The sequence below is a fragment of the Pavona decussata genome, unplaced genomic scaffold (assembly GCF_977016875.1).
Source record: "Pavona decussata unplaced genomic scaffold, jaPavDecu1.1 SCAFFOLD_300, whole genome shotgun sequence".
Taxonomy (NCBI): domain Eukaryota; kingdom Metazoa; phylum Cnidaria; class Anthozoa; order Scleractinia; family Agariciidae; genus Pavona; species Pavona decussata.
Window position 1 is genome coordinate 3659537 of NW_028145697.1, and position 17956 is coordinate 3677492.

General features: G+C 38.7%; 1 protein-coding gene across 1 annotated transcript; it reads left to right on the top strand.

Moving 5' to 3' along the window:
- The first annotated feature begins 323 nt into the window (after positions 1-323).
- On the top strand, positions 324-17294 carry LOC146454694 (substance-P receptor-like). Its single transcript, XM_085095194.1, has 2 exons — positions 324-1097; positions 14623-17294. Exon 2 carries the CDS (start codon positions 14715-14717, stop codon positions 15852-15854), a length of 1140 nt encoding a protein of 379 aa, XP_084951320.1. The 5' UTR covers positions 324-1097; positions 14623-14714; the 3' UTR covers positions 15855-17294.
- The last annotated feature ends 662 nt before the right edge of the window (positions 17295-17956 follow it).

Consider the following 17956-nt stretch of genomic DNA (forward strand, 5'->3'; position numbering starts at 1 on the left):
CGAAACTTTGTTTTAACTTTAATTGCAAAGACTATGAATCTAAGCTTGCATGGATCTGTTCATTACAATGCCCACAATGCTTCTGTTAGAGTGAAAGGCGCATTTTTTTCATTCGGCTTTTATGGAAGTGAGGCCGGGAGACTGCGGCTCATCCTCGGTATAAAAAAACCTGCCAAACCCGACAAAAGGCTGGTATAAACTCCAGTAAAACAAAAGCGCGCGAGGCACGGAAAGGAACAAAACAAAGAAAAATTGTTACGGGTTCTTAGAACGAGTATTTTTTTTCCATGGTGATACGTCTGCCACATTGGACAAATGAATTTATGGAGAGTGGAAAACGTGCCGACTGAAATATTCATCATTTCTATAACACATCGTTCACTAAGTGAAAGAGTTTTTTGCATTAGTAATGATGGCCAAAGGCTCTATGAATGTTCTGGTGGGCGTTAATTTCCTTCACTGTATTTTATTTTAGTCGCCTAAACATTTCTAACCTATCCAACCCCTTGGATTCCTTTCTTCTTCGTCCAAAAAATTCTGACAAATTTATGGCCCCTTGCATTACAAACCTATAGTGGATTTTGTACTGCCTTTAACCTCGAGGAGGGAAAAAAGTTTAGCGGATTGTTTAAGTGCAGATAAAAGATTGCATTAATTTCCAATAGTCTTTCGATTGTTCCGCCTCCCTATTTAGGTTTTTTATTCATGAAAATTTAAAGTATTATGGCACGTGCAGAAATTTCAAATCGGCTCTCATTTAAGGTCGAAAATTTTTACAGAATTTTTCGTGGTGATTTCAAAAACCGCCTTTTATTTAGATGAAGGGAGCAATCAAAAAGGCAGATTTTGTTCGTGTTATTGATATTCGGCTGAATAGCCTTGGCCCTTTAGCTTTTTAATTTGCATTATTATCTCACGGAGAGGCACCGCGTACCCGGCTGTTGAAAACTGACCCAGTCAACTTTCACTGCCTGTAAAACTTATCGAAAGGTTGCCTACTTTACTTTCACTTTCATTTAGACTTTTGCCATCCCTTTTCATAAACTCGTTGGCTTCGCTCTCAGAAGAAATAATTTCAAAGTTCAGAGGAAGATCAGGTTAGTAAGTGAATATTTCATTGCCTTTCTGGTTTATACGCCTAGCTTACTGGGGTTTATGGACTTTTAACTTCTATCAAGTCAATAGTTCTTTTACAATCACTTCTCATTTTTATATCGTAATATTAATTTTGGGATTTAAGGCTACGTTCCCAAAATGACGATTAATTTTTGTTTTTAACTGTGCGTCATGATGTGAAAAGAAATAGCAAAACCCTACGCAATAAGGGGCAACTCAAGGACTAACTCATGCAGCGTGCCTGGCCAAGCGGACGTGAAATTCGTGAGAGTCCCGAGGTTCAATTCCCACTAAGACAACAGGTTGGAGTTGTATTACGGTACTAACAAGTGCAACCCAGTAACCACGTTAATTGTTTGTCAGTAATATTTCCTGCTGGTCTGTGTCTCTTTAAAAACCATGATTCTTTCGATTTGTAGCATTTGTTTCTGATGTTAACTGCTAACTACTAACGCCGTGTTAGCTACTAACGCCGTGTGCCATAATCCTCAACCGCCATTAACGCTGTAACGATCGAGTTACAGGTGCGCAGAACGAGAATCGATCCAGTACAAACTGTTCTATTGTACTTTCAAGAGCGGTGTAGCATAGGGGCGTTCCGTGACAAAGTTCGTGGCAAAGTCAGTGTATAGCATCTTATACTTTGTCTCCTTGTCGCAAATGATTTTAATTCGATCTTCCATTGAGGTGGTGTACTGGCCGGGTTCTTTGTTTTCATTTGAAAGTTCAGCCGGTATGGGATGAAGTGTGGCTTGCGTTGATTTTTCACGCGGTTTAGAATTCACTGGCCATACCGTGATCGCGCAAAAAAGAATAGCTGTTAAAATTTTAGCGGTAAAACTGATTCCCACACGCGATGAGGCGGCGTCCACAAAAACCAGAAATGTAGAAAAACTAGAGTTTTATTAGATAAGGAAGGGTAAATTACAATCTTGGGCGCTACTGAGTGATACTGTTTCCTCTTTTCTGACACCAATTCTCACGAAAATAAAACCCACGTGAGATTTAAGTCATTAGGGCACATTATATCGATTTTCATCTGAAGTCTAGGTAAACAAGACTATCACATTCTCTGCAAAATAAAGAAATTGAAGTTCAATTTATTCGCGGCATTTCGGCAGTCGCGCGCGAGGAAAGCATTTTAACAAAATCAAACGCGTTCTAGCTCATTCACCTGCCAAACTGAGTGAAGTGACTGTCACTTGTTTTTTCGGGCGATGATTGACGAATCGTGATTACCATCTGCCCGTGTTTTTTCATCGTATCCTCGTGCCTAATAGACCTGTAGCACCAGCGATAACTACGGCTTTTGAGTCTCAGTGGCCATGCACCCTCAAAACGTCATGAAGTTATGTTGTGTCTCCAATTAGCATAACATAACACAACATAACATAATATTTATTCAGGATTAGAAAAATATAATTATAAATCAGCATCTTGAAGAGGAGAAACTAGAGGTTAGCCCTATGACGCTTCCCTAACTAGCATACGTGCTTAAGTATTTTCGACACTTAAATAAAGTTGATTGTTGTTACTATTATTGGCCCTCAAAATAGTATGCCGCAAACAGGCGTTTCGTCGGAGCCGGAAGCCGGCTTCCTTACAACCGAAACTGGTGTCTAAGGAACAACCATTTATTAGATTTCCAAAAGCGGAGGAAGAAAAACGGCGAGCATTTAACAGAAGCTAGGGTCGCTTCCAAGAGGACAAACCATCTCATACAACTCTGCTAATTATAAGTTCTACTCAGTGTGAATAACTTTGCTTCCTAGTCTACTGAGCTATACAAAGGTTTAATGCCTACAATTGGTTGAGGATAGGATAACAATATTTAAGAGAATTTCAAAAATAACTTATGACTTGAATTGCTTTGTACATTTACAAATCTCAACAAATACTGACACGGAACCGTCTCTTGGCCGCTACTCGGTTTCAACTCGATCCAAACTTCAATCAGTTGAGGTCTGTGAATAGAATATAAGTTACCAGTCAAAAGGACGCTCTGCGGAGAATGCGCTATACACATACAACACTGAAAGAGTCACTCACCCAAAACACACTAATAAAAATATAAACAGCAGGAGGCAAATGCTGGTTGTTGTATAAAAAGGCCTTGCAGCTATCAAGCTCCTACAAACATTTTTAAAATTATGCAGCTCCTTATTAATTCATTAAATGTATTATATTTCAAATGCAGAAAACCTCGAGTTACTCCTTTTTCCTTCTGCCCAACAGTTTTGAGTCGTTATCGGTTTCACATTGTTCGGGTAATAAGCACAAAAAGAGAAAATAACAAAAAGAAAGAAGGAAACATCACAAAGGCAGATAAGACAATGTCCAACAGCCAAAGTAGCAGAGCAGACGAGTTGGCTGCTGTCGCCAAAATGCGATATGAATGGACAGAATATAGCAAATATGATAACTTCGACTTGGATTGACAGCGTCGAATTGGATTTTTCTTCTGAACAGATTGAACCTGCCTTTCCAAGACTTTGGTCCGCTCGTTTCGGCCATGTAGTATTACCTCTTCACACAAAATCAGTTTCGACGGAGCGAGCGAAGACTGATTGCTTTCCCGGACTACATTTGCGTCGGAATTTTTTTCCTTCGCGCTTTTCTAAATTTGTGAAATTAAAAGAAATATGCTGTCAGCCCAAATCCCAAGCTTTTCGGTTGATTCGAAAAATTCTACGACGCTATCAACGTTTTGATATCCGTTGCAAAAACCGTGTACGACCAAACGTGCTCCACGTTGGATCAAAATAGATCGTGACCAATCCGAAATAAAATAATAGAAAAAACAAGAATACAAAAATTACGCAAGGACTGAACAAAAAACGTCAGAGGGCGTAATTACAATATTAAGTCAGCTGACCAACACCAACATACATCAGAAATCGCGAATTTTAAACACAGAAACCCGCAGAACTTTAGAACAAAAACAATTCAATAACGAACGCTTTTCATTGGACTAATTTATTCTTGTCTTCCACGTTACCAACAGCATAGCTCCACTGCTCACTATATAAACACATGCAGCCCACAACACCTTGAATTGCTCTGACGAAAGCCTAACACTCGAAACGTCAGCACTATTTACGGTGGCCAATTAACCTTAGTTATCAATTCTGTTGATAAACCAAAATTCGTATCAATAACTGAATAATGAGTTACTGAAACGGAGGTTCGACCTGACTTATTGTGAATATGGAGGAAAGCACTTCGTGCGAGACAGTGGACCAATAGGCCTCAGAGACACAGGAGAGATTGCCATAATTTACATGGAAGATTTCGAGCTGAAGGTCATCGAAACAACACCGTACCGATTGGTATGCATGTTGATGACAGTGAAACAAAGTTCAAGAGGAAAAAGCCCAAGGAATCCTCAGTAGACCATCTGAACACCATCAAACCAGGAGTAATAGAATTCACGAAAGAAGATCAGGAGAGTGATACACTACCGGGAATCATTTAAGAGCGGCTGACTGAGAATATCGAGAACTCGCGGTCAAAACTGAAATTTCGGATTTCCTCATATTTTGTCAGAAGAATCCCTTTGGAGAACTATTTACGAAAATGACATTAAAACTTTCCAAAGATTTTTCGTTTTCGAGAATTCCGGCATAATGTGAAATGCCGTGATCGCGGCGCAGCCGGCGTTAAATTTTGATGAGATTTGGTGCATTTTCAAATCGCTCGGGAAGGAAGACGGCCTAGCGTATTAAAACGATCTTTTAAAGTAAAGTTAGGCATCCTTCTAAGAATACGGTCTTATGAGGGTCGGGGTCAGGGTCATTTTTTTTTTTCATTTTTTTTTCTTTTTTTTTCTTTTTTTTTTTTCAACATCACAGGTCATTTGTGGGTCAAATAAGGATTAAAGCCAATATAAAAAAAGTTAAGTCTCTAAAGCTAATAATAAATAATAATAGTCACGCAAATAATAGTCACGTGGATTGACTGTAACAAACGAGCACGATCATGGAAGGTGGCGGGGTCGTTCATAGTAAGTTCATGCACATTCTAGTTCACGAATTTGTTAGTTCAATGAAATATCTTGTCTAATACCTTGTATTTTTTGCCTCATTTCGTTTCTTGGAAGAATAAATGATAGTCAATTCACGGAACCAATGTCCGCCAGAATACGGAACTGCATCGAGTGTTGTCATCGATGACCTATCCTAAGCTAGTAAGCTTTAGAGACTTAACTTTTTTATATTGGCTTTAATCCTTATTTGACCTACAAATGACCTGTGATGTTGAAAAGAAAAAAAAAACAAAAACAAAAAACAAAAAGGAAAAGAAAAAATAAAGAAAAAAAATGACCCCGACCCAGACCCCGACCCCGACCCCGCGTTTTACTGACACCCTTATGAAAATATTGCTGGAGGATCCTTATTTACATGCAGTTTTCAAATTCCGAAGAATCCTATTTTCAGCATTTTATGTTGACACTTGAAATTTTGGAAACTTTGCGGACAAAATACCTTTCCTGGTACATCGAAATTTACAATGAAAGTTACACTAAAGAAAAGCTCTTTTCTTGTGCTGCAACATATAAAAAATTCAGCTTGGGTAATTTAAAAGCCAGCCTTTGACGGAATAAAATACATAGGGATTTTTTTACATATTTTTTCAAACAATTCCAGTGGTCACGCAAGGACAAGATGACATGTTTCAATAAATTATTGTTTGTATGTTATTTTTACTGGAGAATTTTGAAATTCTTGTTCCAAAACTAAATGTAATGATCTAATAAGTTTTGTATTGTTTTATATACCTTAAAAAGTCTAACTAGGGAGTGAGATGTAACCCCAAATTTGAAAAGGTCGAAGTGTCATGTCACCTTTCTGCTCGTCCAGATCTCAACTAATTTTTTTCACATGGTGCATTTAGAACCAAGTATTTATGGTATATCTTACTAAATATGAACTTGTTTCAATAATAAAACTAACTACAGGCTTTAAAATCACTTTTGGGTTTGTGAGCTGTGGCAAAGCAGGCACGTTTTCTAGATCACAGCCTGTCAACAACATGCCGACTGTTGAACTCCCATGACATGTGAACACTTGAAAATGGGGAAATATTTCGAGGCAAAATCTTGTCCTGGTACATCGAAACTTACAATAACAGGTATGCTTGAGGAACGATCTGTTACTTTACTGCAACATGTAAGAAATTTAGTTTGGGTATAACGTTTATAGTCAAGTGTTAATATTGGTAATTGAACTGAGTGGAGTGCAATTTGGTCTGAAATCATACGCGTGATTTCAAAATCAAACGAGCGCGCAGCGCGAGTTTGATTTGAAATCACAAGTATGATTTCAGACCAAAATTGCACGACACGAAGTTCAATTACCACTTAATTACATCCATTTTGAAATCACAGAGTATCATTGTCAATATTAATATTCTATTTGTGTTACTTCATTTCCGTTTTGATGGGCTAAAGAAAGGATGCAATTTAGAGCAAAAAATTAGAGACAAAATTCTATTTTTCCCGGCGCTTTGGCATATTTTCGAGTAGAAGTTTTCATCTACACGTGGTATTGCTCACTGAAGACGAAACTTCCATCAAACAAACGTTGCGGTATTTTCATCTTTTTCGCAGGAGTTCAACACTAACCGGTGTAGTCTGTTTGTCTGTCTGCCTGTCAATAAAACGACCTTTACCATAGCTAATTAAACAGCATTTTCTGAGTCTTTTTGAGTATTTTCTTCCATAGTAAAGAAAATAACATTGATTTAAAGCTGGTTACAACGCATTCAACTTGTTAATAGATACATGAGTTTGCTGAAAATAATCCCTAGATCCCAAGCGATTGATTTTTCCAACCGGCCCTCAAAAAATCTTGAGTGAAGATGGCATTTAAAAAAGAGGACAATGAATGTAGTTAATGCGGGGAGAAGAGGAAGCGGGGAACTTTTGTTTTATCTAAGAGGAGGGTACCATGTGGTATAGAGACACAATACTTTGATCTTAGAAGGAAAGGTGACTGATAAACTTAAACAAAAAAAGAGAAAATAATATTAAAAAACCGCAATGGTCACAGCCGGATCATTCTATCGCTGTGGCTACTTTAATTTGAACGAATTTTGAATCTCCTCCAGTACACACATACCCTTGCACGTAAAAGGTATTCAACAAGAGTAGCACTAATCTGCGGAACTGCAGACCGCTGAACCGCGGAACCTGCGGAACCTGGAGAAATAACTAGTTTTTTTTCTTTTGCAACTTACATACCAGGTATAAGGTTACAACTGATTTCATTGCTGTGTATAAACCCGGATTTTATTTATTTTTTAACATGATTCGACCAAGAGAAAATGAGATTTTCTCCTGACTCGACGGTCATGATTCGACCAGCGAGGTTACCAAGTTAATCGATGAACTCGCAAAATCACGAAGGTTCTGCACGAAGACTTGAGGTGGCGGGTGATTTATCACCAATATTTGTACGGGAGCTCGATAAAGGAAACAGCGAATGTTCTTTTTACGAGTACCGCATTTGTTTCAAAAATCCGTAGACTGTATAGGCAACGTGGCGAGGTGAACCGAAAGAGAAGAAAAGGACGGCAAAGAATCTTGTCTTGTAAGCTCGTGTTTGTTTTGTTTATGTTTGGTTTCTTGAACAATATCTTGAACAATATGTGCTAGAATAAACGTTTCTTTGCCTGGTATTGGAACAGATAGAGAAAACAAAGTTTTAGAGGCGATGATAAGGAGCAAGCCGGAACTCTATATAGATGAATTCCAAGACTGGTTTCACGCCGTTACAGGGACCCGGCTTAGCATTGCAACAATGTGTCGATCGATTCTGCACCTTGGTTTTACGTACAAAACTCATCATTTTTCCTTTGTTTGAAGTCAAACGAAGTTTGCAGTTACACCAGTATATACATAAATTATTCCCTCAAAATTCCATCGCTTCTAGTATATGCTGGTATATGAAATGGCTGGTTGCCAAACGTCCCAAGCTTATTGTTTTGCTTTTCTGAACTTCAGCTGAGGATGATTAACAAACAGAGATATGAATTCTTGAGGGCAACATACTGTCGTTTTATGGCTGATATACCACGCAAGTGTTATTGCCGTCCTTTTCTTCTCTTTCGGTTCACCCCGCCACGTTGCCGATACAATCTATGGATTTTTTAAACAAATGCGGTACTCGTAAAAAGAACATTCATTTGGCTGTTTTATTTATCGAGCTCCCGTACAAATATTGGTGATAAATCACCCGCCACCTCAAGTCTTCGTGGGGGTCTTCGTGCAGAACCTTCGTGATTTTGCGAGTTCATCGTTGAGCCTGGTAACCTCTCGGTCGAATCATGACCGTCGAGTCAGGAGAAAATCTCATTTTCTCTTGGTCGAATCATGTTAAAAAATAAATAAAATCCGGGTTTATACATAGCAATGAAATCAGCTGTAACCTTATACCTGGTATGTAAGTTGCAAAAGAAAAAAAACTAGTTATTTCTCTAGGTTCCGCAGGTTCCGCCGTTCCGCGGTTCCGCGGTTCCGCGGTCGGCAGTTCCGCAGATTAGTGCTACCCATTCAACAATAATCCAAAGTATTTCCGCACTACGGATGTCATGTAATAGTAACTGCAGGTTTCTCATGCTCACAAAAATAGCAAAGCAACATGCCGCACCTCCAAGGCCTTTATTCGATTCACCGATGATGATGATGATGATGATGATGATGATGATGATGATGATGATGATGATGACGATAATGGCGATGGTGATGATGATGATGTTGATGATGATGATGATGATGATGATGATGATGATGATGATGATGATGATGATTATGATGATGATTTTAGGGTTTATCCAGGCATATCTGGGTTTCGCGAGCGCGAAGAGGAGCAACGCTTGCGGAATGCTAGTCACGCAGATTTTCTCCCTCTCGACCCCTTTCGACTAAACTAGATGTCTAAACTAGATGTCTACGGTCTTCGTTGTCGGTAGCCTCACACGCAGTCGTTTTGAGGGGACTCGGGAAGGAGGTAATACGAGTCCCCTAAAAACGACTGCGTGGGAGGTTACCGCCAACGAAGACCGTAGACATCTCGACGGCGCGGGCAGATGGTCAGATTGTTATTCGACTCATCCTTTCAGAATATCAAATTCCATCAATGTAAAGACTTTTGTTCTTGGGTCATCGTAGCTTGATCAGAAATATCACCGCTGTTTGTATTCCATCAATGTAAAGTCAGTAAACTTAACTTCATATGTTCAATCAACAACGTCAGATGATCGATAACTTTACTAACATGCGCACGCGAGGATTAATTACATTTCACTGTCAGTTTTGTCGTCTGCAAACACCTTCCTGGCGTTGGGACCTGGATGACTGGAGATATCTTTTTCGCATTCACCCAAAGAAACGCAGGTTGCTGTAATAGTGGGGGTCAATAGTACGAACTTTGACCGCAACCGGACTAGTCGTCTATCAAGGACGAAAATGAGCACGAAGCCATAAATGCAACCGAAAATATATCAGGAGGAACTGCAAAATATGACATCGCGGAAGAAGAAATACAGTTTTTAGTATCGAGCAATCCACTCCAAACCAAGAACGTACATTGCTATTTATAACCATTTTGCGTCATTGTTTATAAATAGCAAGTTTAAAATAACTATGTATACAGTGATGGCCATAATACGCAAACAACCTTGGTTATTTTCTGGTGCTCTTCTATCCGGATCGGACTGAGAAGGGTGGACTATTGCTCGCATTAATGGGGATGGTTCATTAAATGCCTATTTTGCAGGCATTGGAACGGTAAGTGCTCATTCAAATACATTATAGCCGTGTAGCTGTTGCAGATAATATTATGGCCAGCCTTGCGCTAAAGTGAAAGCATGATTTTCTCTACCGGCTCTGATATCTCAGTTCTGTTTATAATATATAGTCTAGGACCTGCAAATTGAAAACGCAGATACCTTGTTCTTCAGCTTTTAGAATTCTCGTCTTCACCTGTCCAGCTCAATGTAGTGCCTGTCACGACATTTTATTGACAGTGAAGATGAGATGCATGTTTGACAAACCTAGGATTTATAAAAACTGCAACTTTTGCGCAACTTTTCTGAACCAAAGGCGTTTTTCACGCAAGTCGATTAGTAATTTAATGAAACATTATCGTCTGTGGGGGGTTTCAGATACACTTTGATATGAAATATTTATTTATTTTGTTTCGTATCCTTCGCATTGTTGACGCTGGCGTACCGAGGAAAGCGTGACAAAACACCTGAACGTTTCATTTTTTCGTTTGCGATCGGTGATCACCTACTAGGAATGAAATTAATTTTTATAGGGATAAACTGATCAACACATGTGATTTTGTTTCCGAATAACAACTTAGTTTTATTCCACCAGAAATGAAACATAAACAGTAAATTTTTTAAAGTTATTAACTTGTCCTTGCGTGGTCACTGCCATTTTTGAAAAAAAAAAATGGATTAAAATTCTCTATGTGTTTACTTCCGTCAACGCTTGGATTTTAAATTACCCAAGCTGGATTTTTTATATATTGCAGTACATGTATAGAGCTTTCCTAAAGTATAATACTTGCTACAAATTTCGATGTACCAGAACACGATATTTGTCCGTAAAGTTTCCACAATTTCCAGTGTTAACGAAAATACTGAAAATAGGATTCTTCGGACTTTGAAAATTGCATGTAAATAAGAATCTTCCAGCAATATTTTCATAAGACTGTATTCTCAGAAGGATGCCTAACTTGACTTCAAAAGATCGTTTTAATACGCTAAGCCGTCTTCCCTCCCGAGCGATTGGAAAATGCACCAAATCTCATCAAAATTTAACGCCGGCTGCGACGCGATCACGGCATTTCACATTATACCGGAATTCTCGAAAACGAAAAATCTTTGGAAAGTTTTATTGTTATTTTCGTAAATAGTTCTCTAGAGGGATTCTTCTGACAAAATATGAGGACATCCGAAATTTCAGGTTCTCGATATTCTCAGGCAGCCGCTCTTAAAGATCATAAAATCGACCCTTTAAGAGAGTTTTAACCGACGTTTTGACAATGCTGCCTTTTTAAGGGTACAAAACTATACCGTACCGATCTACCGTACCCTGAAGAAGTTGTCGAAACGTCGGTTGAAACTCTCTTAAGGACGGTGCCTACTAATACCGAAGTATTTTTGTGCGGTTTATGACTATGCGGGAAAAGCAGATCTTAGCAAAGGCTATTGGAATCCAAAAAGGAAAATTGGGGGTAACCATGCATTTTTCAGAGATAACTAAGCAATAATATCTCTAAAAAGCGCCAAAATATAAAGCAAAGTATGGGATTTTTTCCTAAATTGAAGCTTAATTATTTCTGAAAAATGCATGGCTACCCCCAATTTTTTTTGAGATACCAAAGCATTTGCTAAGTTCTGCTTTCTCTGTATAGTCTTAAACCGCGCAAAAATATTCCTGTATTATATGCACCACCCATAGGAAACCCGAGTATCTCGAGATGCGCAGAACGTATGCGCAGTAACAAAAGTAGGCACCGTCCTTAACAGCGTCGATTTTATAATCTTTAAATTCTCATTAATTAACTACGATGCGCAGTACAAAGTTCAATCTTTATTACATAAGTTGATACACTGCCGGGGCCTGGATTGAAACGGAAGGCCAGTGAAGAGGAGAACTAGGAAGCTCTATCCACTACAAGAAAACCCATACGAACATCAACTTGAAAGAGAGGTCAAACCGTCCTGAATTATAAAGACAACCATAATTTAAAAGTTTGCAGATAGAGCAAGGGTTCTCTGAGACAGAGATTGCCTTGAGAAAGAACTGTGTAGCATCGAAAACGTGTTTGTAGCCACTGGTCACCCAAGCGGAAGGATGCAGAGGTATATGGAAAAAAACAAACCGAAGAAATAACCATGAAAAAAACTATCACACACAGTGACAATCCCCTATCTAAATAACGTGTTCGAGAAATTCAAACGGATGGCCGGACGATACTCTTTCGTTGTAACATTCAAATCCGGAAGAAAGCTAGAGAAGGTCAAGAACCGCTCAGTGAAAAAGAGAACCACGCTGATACAGAATACCATATGAGTGTCGAAGTTATCTGTACACTGGACAGACATTGCGCCTGTTCCAGACGAGAGAAAATGAAAATGTGAGCCAAGTCAGGCTGACCAGGAATGGGACAGCGAATGGGAAAGGAAGCCAGTGGAGACCTACAACGCCACAGCGTTACCTTTCTAACAAATTTTTGTTAGATCCCTTTAAAATTTTGAAAGTGTCCCGACAATGTAATTAAACAACATTTTCTTAGCTATAAACATCAATTTAACAGCTTTGAAACCCCAGGTCTTTGAGAGTAAAACTTATGGTGAAAGATAAATCGCTACTGTTTTTTATTATACATAGTACCATGATCGTAAGTAGGGTACACAGTGTGATGTAGTAAAAAAAAGGACATGGCTAATTAAACTGGGATGTTTTTGACTTGTAGCAGGTGTCTCTGTGATTCAAATAAATACACGCATTGTTCCCAAAACCAATATCCGAAAAAAATACACTTCTCATTAACACTTTTTAAAAAGCTTGTTTCGATTACATCAATATTCGTAATTAGAAGAAAAGTTGATTATTCAAGAACCATATCCGATGTCCAGCAAACGGAAAGAAGAAGTCTCGGATCTTTTACTGTATTACAGTCTCACAGCACTCCTGAACACCATAGCTTTTACCCTCATATTGATACGTTTTGGCTAAAAAATTGAACTGACGAGAGTTCAGCACCCGTTTTCAAGGTAAGCGAATTTTTTTGTGGCGTCCTCCGACTCGATTAATCAAAAACAACTGTACAGTGGTAAAGCAAAGATTTTTTTTTTCGATTTTTAAAGCAAAATCGATCTCCCTGTGTGTTAAATCCGACCCATGCTTCGGAACAGAAATGGTCAAAGAAAAAAAATTTGCAGAAACATGGATTGAAGGCTGAGATGAAAGCAATTTTTAATCAGCTCAACTGCCTAAGCTGCGCATTTTACGGCGATGGGCTTTCACCTATTAAATCTTTTAAATCACTCACAGTTCATATATCATCGTTTTTATTATTATTATTATTATTAACACAGTTAACTTTTCAGTCCAGGATATACAGTCAGAGCATACAAAAGAAATTTAATTCTCCTTATAGAAACACTTTTTTCGGTACGGCCGCATTCGTTGTGAAACACATGCAATTTCGTCAAGGTAAAAAACTTCTGAAATCCGAGTTAGCTCTCCATAAGAATCGTAATAATGAAAAGTCAAAATTCCACCAAAAATAGACCAGTGTTTATTTTAAGATGAATTGTTTGAAATTTGTTCAACATTTTTGTTCATGTCATGAAATATTGAATATTGGAATAGGAAAATATCCTATGATGTGTGTATGGCGGAGCTTTCGTTTTGCTTTAAAGCTGATTATGGATAACTTATGTCATTCGTAGTATCTTTTCTTTTGACGATATTTGTTTATAGATATATCTTTATATCGACCTCTTCTGTAAATGTCAAAATATATGAGATCCTGATATGATCATTATAAGTCTAATATAATACGAAAAGAGCTCTATCTTTCAGTCGTTGGGAAACTTATCAAATGTATCTAAGGTTGAAAGTTTCTATGCTGATTTTACTTACCGGCATCAACAAAAGCCTTTGATTTCGTTCTTATATCCCATAGAGTACAGGTACATAAGGATGCCATTGGACGGTCAGTTAGGTTTTTGTTTTTTCACGTTTAGTACTGCAAATTGTCGGCGGAGGCCAGAGCCTAAGCTGTGTAAGAAAACACTCTTTATTTTCGGTGGTGTGTCGTGTCGACTTGTCTCGTGTTGTGCCTTGTTTTGCTTTTCTTTGCTTTGCTTTTTTTTGTGTCAGTTCCAAGTTCAAACTCAAAATTAGTAAGTGTTCGTTGTTTTAGCATATTTAAGACGTTACGGACGGTAGCTCCTTTTGGTGCTGCGCATATGTTCTGCTCATACTGGGGATGGTCTGAGAAACTCCAGTAATGGTACCCACTAATTCAATTTAGTAGCTTCGCCAAGGCCAATACAGTACAATAAATAAAAACAACAGCGTGAGCCAATTACTGAGGGCCCAAACGAATTGCGCTTTTTGACCGTGCGGGAAAAGCAGTTCTTTTAAAGAGCTACTGAAATCCAAAATAAAATTGCGGTTGACCACACATTTTTCATACCAAACGGTTATGGACAGAAAAAACCAGTCACGACATGTAGGCACATAGTCCTGATGAAATAAACCCGTGAACCTGTGTTTGCTCCTATTTGTCATCATGGAAAAATGCCATTGATTATTACGTATTTTAAAGCTTTTTTGGTCTCTGAAAAATAAGCCGTTACCACCAATTTTCTATTTGAATTCAAATATTCTGGTCCCCTTGGCTACGATCTACTATTCCCGCAGCCATACACTGTGCACCGTCCTTAATTAATTTCTTTTTGTATTTGTTTTTGCAGAAAAAGCGTCGCGAAACTGGCCAGCGTTGCGGTGAGTTATACATCGAAAGATTCTGTGGTTGAAACTGATATTGAAGCACACTGTGCATAGCATGGCGTTTCAGTCTTCAAATGCGACATCTGAAAATGCAACAACACGACCAGATCAAGTCAACGCGAACGCCTACTTTGACCCGAAGTACGCGGAAATTGCAAAGCTAATTTCGATCGCAGCTGGAATTGTGATCATAAACAGTGTCGTGTTTTATTTGTATATCAAGAAAAAGAGCTTGCGTACTACTTCAAACTATCCACTGTTCAGCTTAGCTGCCTGTGATTTCTTGTGCGGCTTCCTTATCATTCCTTTGTTCACCATCACCTTTTTTACGCCACTGATTGCGTCTCGGAGGAGTAAGTTCTATGTGGGATACCTGGTAACTGTTCTTCATAACTTTATCGCCATAGCCACTGTCTATCACATCGTTGTTGTCACGGCAGAGCGATACATGGCAATTAAATTCCCTCTTAAACACCGACTACTTCACCCAAAATGCATGAAAAAAGTCTTAGCGACTGTCTGGCTTTGCTCGTTGCTTGTGTCGTCCATTCCGTTTAGCTGGATCAGTAAGGTATACCCTGAATTTCAACCGGAATCTTTTAAATTCACGCTCGGTTTCACTATATTCTGTATGGTGTTCGCCTTGGCGCTACCTTACATGTTTTTGATCTACGCATTCGTGAGAATGTTCAAGGCTATCAATCGTTCATTGCCAAAAGTGTGTCGCCCATCAACAAATGGTTATGGACAGCAGAATCCAGTCATGGCTCGAAGGCACAGACTCCTGTTGAAATCAACCGGTGAACGGAAATGTTTGCTGCTGTTTGTCATCATGGCCTTGGTGTTTCTCGTCTGTTGGTTGCCCTGGTTCGTGATATTTTTACTGTACCAATTACCGCTGGACGCTTCCAAACTGCAAGTCCCCTCTCAGGTTGCTCTAATTTTCAGGTACTTGACTTCCGTGGTCAATCCATTGTTGTACACATTCCTCAAAAGAGACTTCCATCGAGCTCTAAAGTTTGTCTTCAGAAGACGTGATAGCAGGCAGGTTTCCACCTCCGTCAACGCGTATTCCACTAGACGAGGAACCCTGCAAACAGATCCTTGTAACAAGCCAGTTGACTGGTCACCAAAAAGAATTGATCCTTCCCAGCTGGAATCTCTTCATGCGCAATGCCTCGATAATGTATTGTGAATACAGCTCCCTGTGGTTAGCAATTTCAAGGCTCTGCGTTAACCAGTGTATCAACGAGCAATTCTTCTGAGAACTTTATGCCGGTGCCATTGCTGCTGCTCCTCCTCCCCACCATGTGCATGCACTTCCCTTAAGCTCATTCGTCCCATAGAGTTACACTACATGGTAGAGATTTACTTCAAACCTTTAATCAACAGCAACTTATAAGTTTAAAGATGAAAGGTGTTTGACGACGCCGATGATATATGGCTAGATTGCAGCCCACATTTTCAGAACATTCGCTTTATCTAACGTCTGCTAAATTGCACTACAAAGGTAGCAGATTTGTGATCAATAACTTTCTTTGAAGAGAACCAAATAGAGTGAAATACTTTGGATGCAACAACTTTATAAGAACAGATCACTGAAGTAAACGATCACCCTTACGGAATGACTCTAACCACTTCCTCATATAGACTCACAAAAAGACCGACTTTTGAAGGAAGAGTCAAACGAGATAAACTGAAGAAATGAAGAAATTTAAAACCCTCTGTGTCATTTGTAGAAAGAAATAACAACAGAATGGTTACGTCATTTGTTTACTAGTATAACCATAATTTATATCCACCCAAATTTTTGAAAAGGTGGCTTATGAAAACTTGAACCCTTTTCGTGAAACGACACCGAGAGGGAGAGGGGAAAAAGACTATGCAACCTTTTGTTTTTATATTACAACTGTCAAAGAAGCATGAGCGGGGCCGTTTTTATGCAAAAAAATCCAGATAGATCTACTTGGCTACGAACAGAGGTCACTTTCACAGTGAATATAAAAGCTAGGAATTTTTTTGTCTTTATGACCGGACTGCTTTATAGAAGCTGACCCCTTAAAACAGGTAATAACAAACTTATTGAGTATTTTTCATTTGAGTGTAACAAACAAACGTAAACATGTAGGAATGAACCAATCAGAAGTCGAAGCAAATTCATGTGGCTGATGCCAAGCGGCAGAAAACGTGAGCAAGCAAAACAGGATTGGTTTTGGTTTTGTTTCTCACTAACTGAGAAAGCGGCGCGGGTTTTTTTGATCAATTACAAAGCATGGTAAAGAAAAACAAAAATAAACGTAAATTACCACCAACACTCAATTCAAATTGCTCAATTATTTATCGGTGACGATTGCCTGTTGCAGCAGGGGTTCTCTTGTACATAAGACTGTTAATAGGCAGGTGGGGTTTAGAATAAGTTGCTGTATTTCTAAGCAAGCATTTTTCATGATTTACATAACTTAATATCGTATTCCAAGAGATAATGCCATAAAAATGAATGCTATCAACAAAAACCAACAATCGCATGATTACCATGATGTTTTGCAATACAGTCGTGTAATTTTATTGTTGTAAACTACAGTTAGCGTGTTGAGACTTGAAAAAAAGTTATAAACAATAAAAGAAAAGCCCACTGTCTGTTTTTCTGATAGAGTTGCAATAACAACAACTGTGTTAAACGCATGTTGAAGCAAATGTTGAAACCGTTTAAACAGGCCTTAAGATGTTAAATTTTCGGATTGCTGATATCTTCGCTTCATGCAACAAAAAAAGGCTCCTCTTTCTTGAAGTGACTCTAGCGTATAAAACCGACAAACAGTACACGTCTCGAATAAACCCTACAGACCAGCCCGGAGGCAATGTGGCAAGAATTCGAACTCTGCTATAGAACTAAAGTCTATTCAAAGTTTCAACTTTCCCTCAGCAACAGAATTTACAGTTTCTACTCTGACAACGTACTGAAATTTTCTTCTTAGTCAAATTTCCACTTTAACAACTAAATATCAAATTACAAATATCCTTTGAGTAAATTCATTGCATACTTTTTGAATTTTTTAGAGCGTAGAGTCTTGAAATTTCAGAAAACGCTGCTGGAAGAAAGAAGAAGACCTGCAATTCACATACACGAACATGTCCTGGAAATTTGTCATGTACAAATGACCGATACTGACTTCTTCCTGGCCACATCTGGCCATAGCGACACTTTGTTTTATATGCATGAGTTGTTTTACGTTCCAGTAGGAGCATATTGCGTCACTTGAGACCTGTTAATCAACTGAACACAAGCCAGAATATATG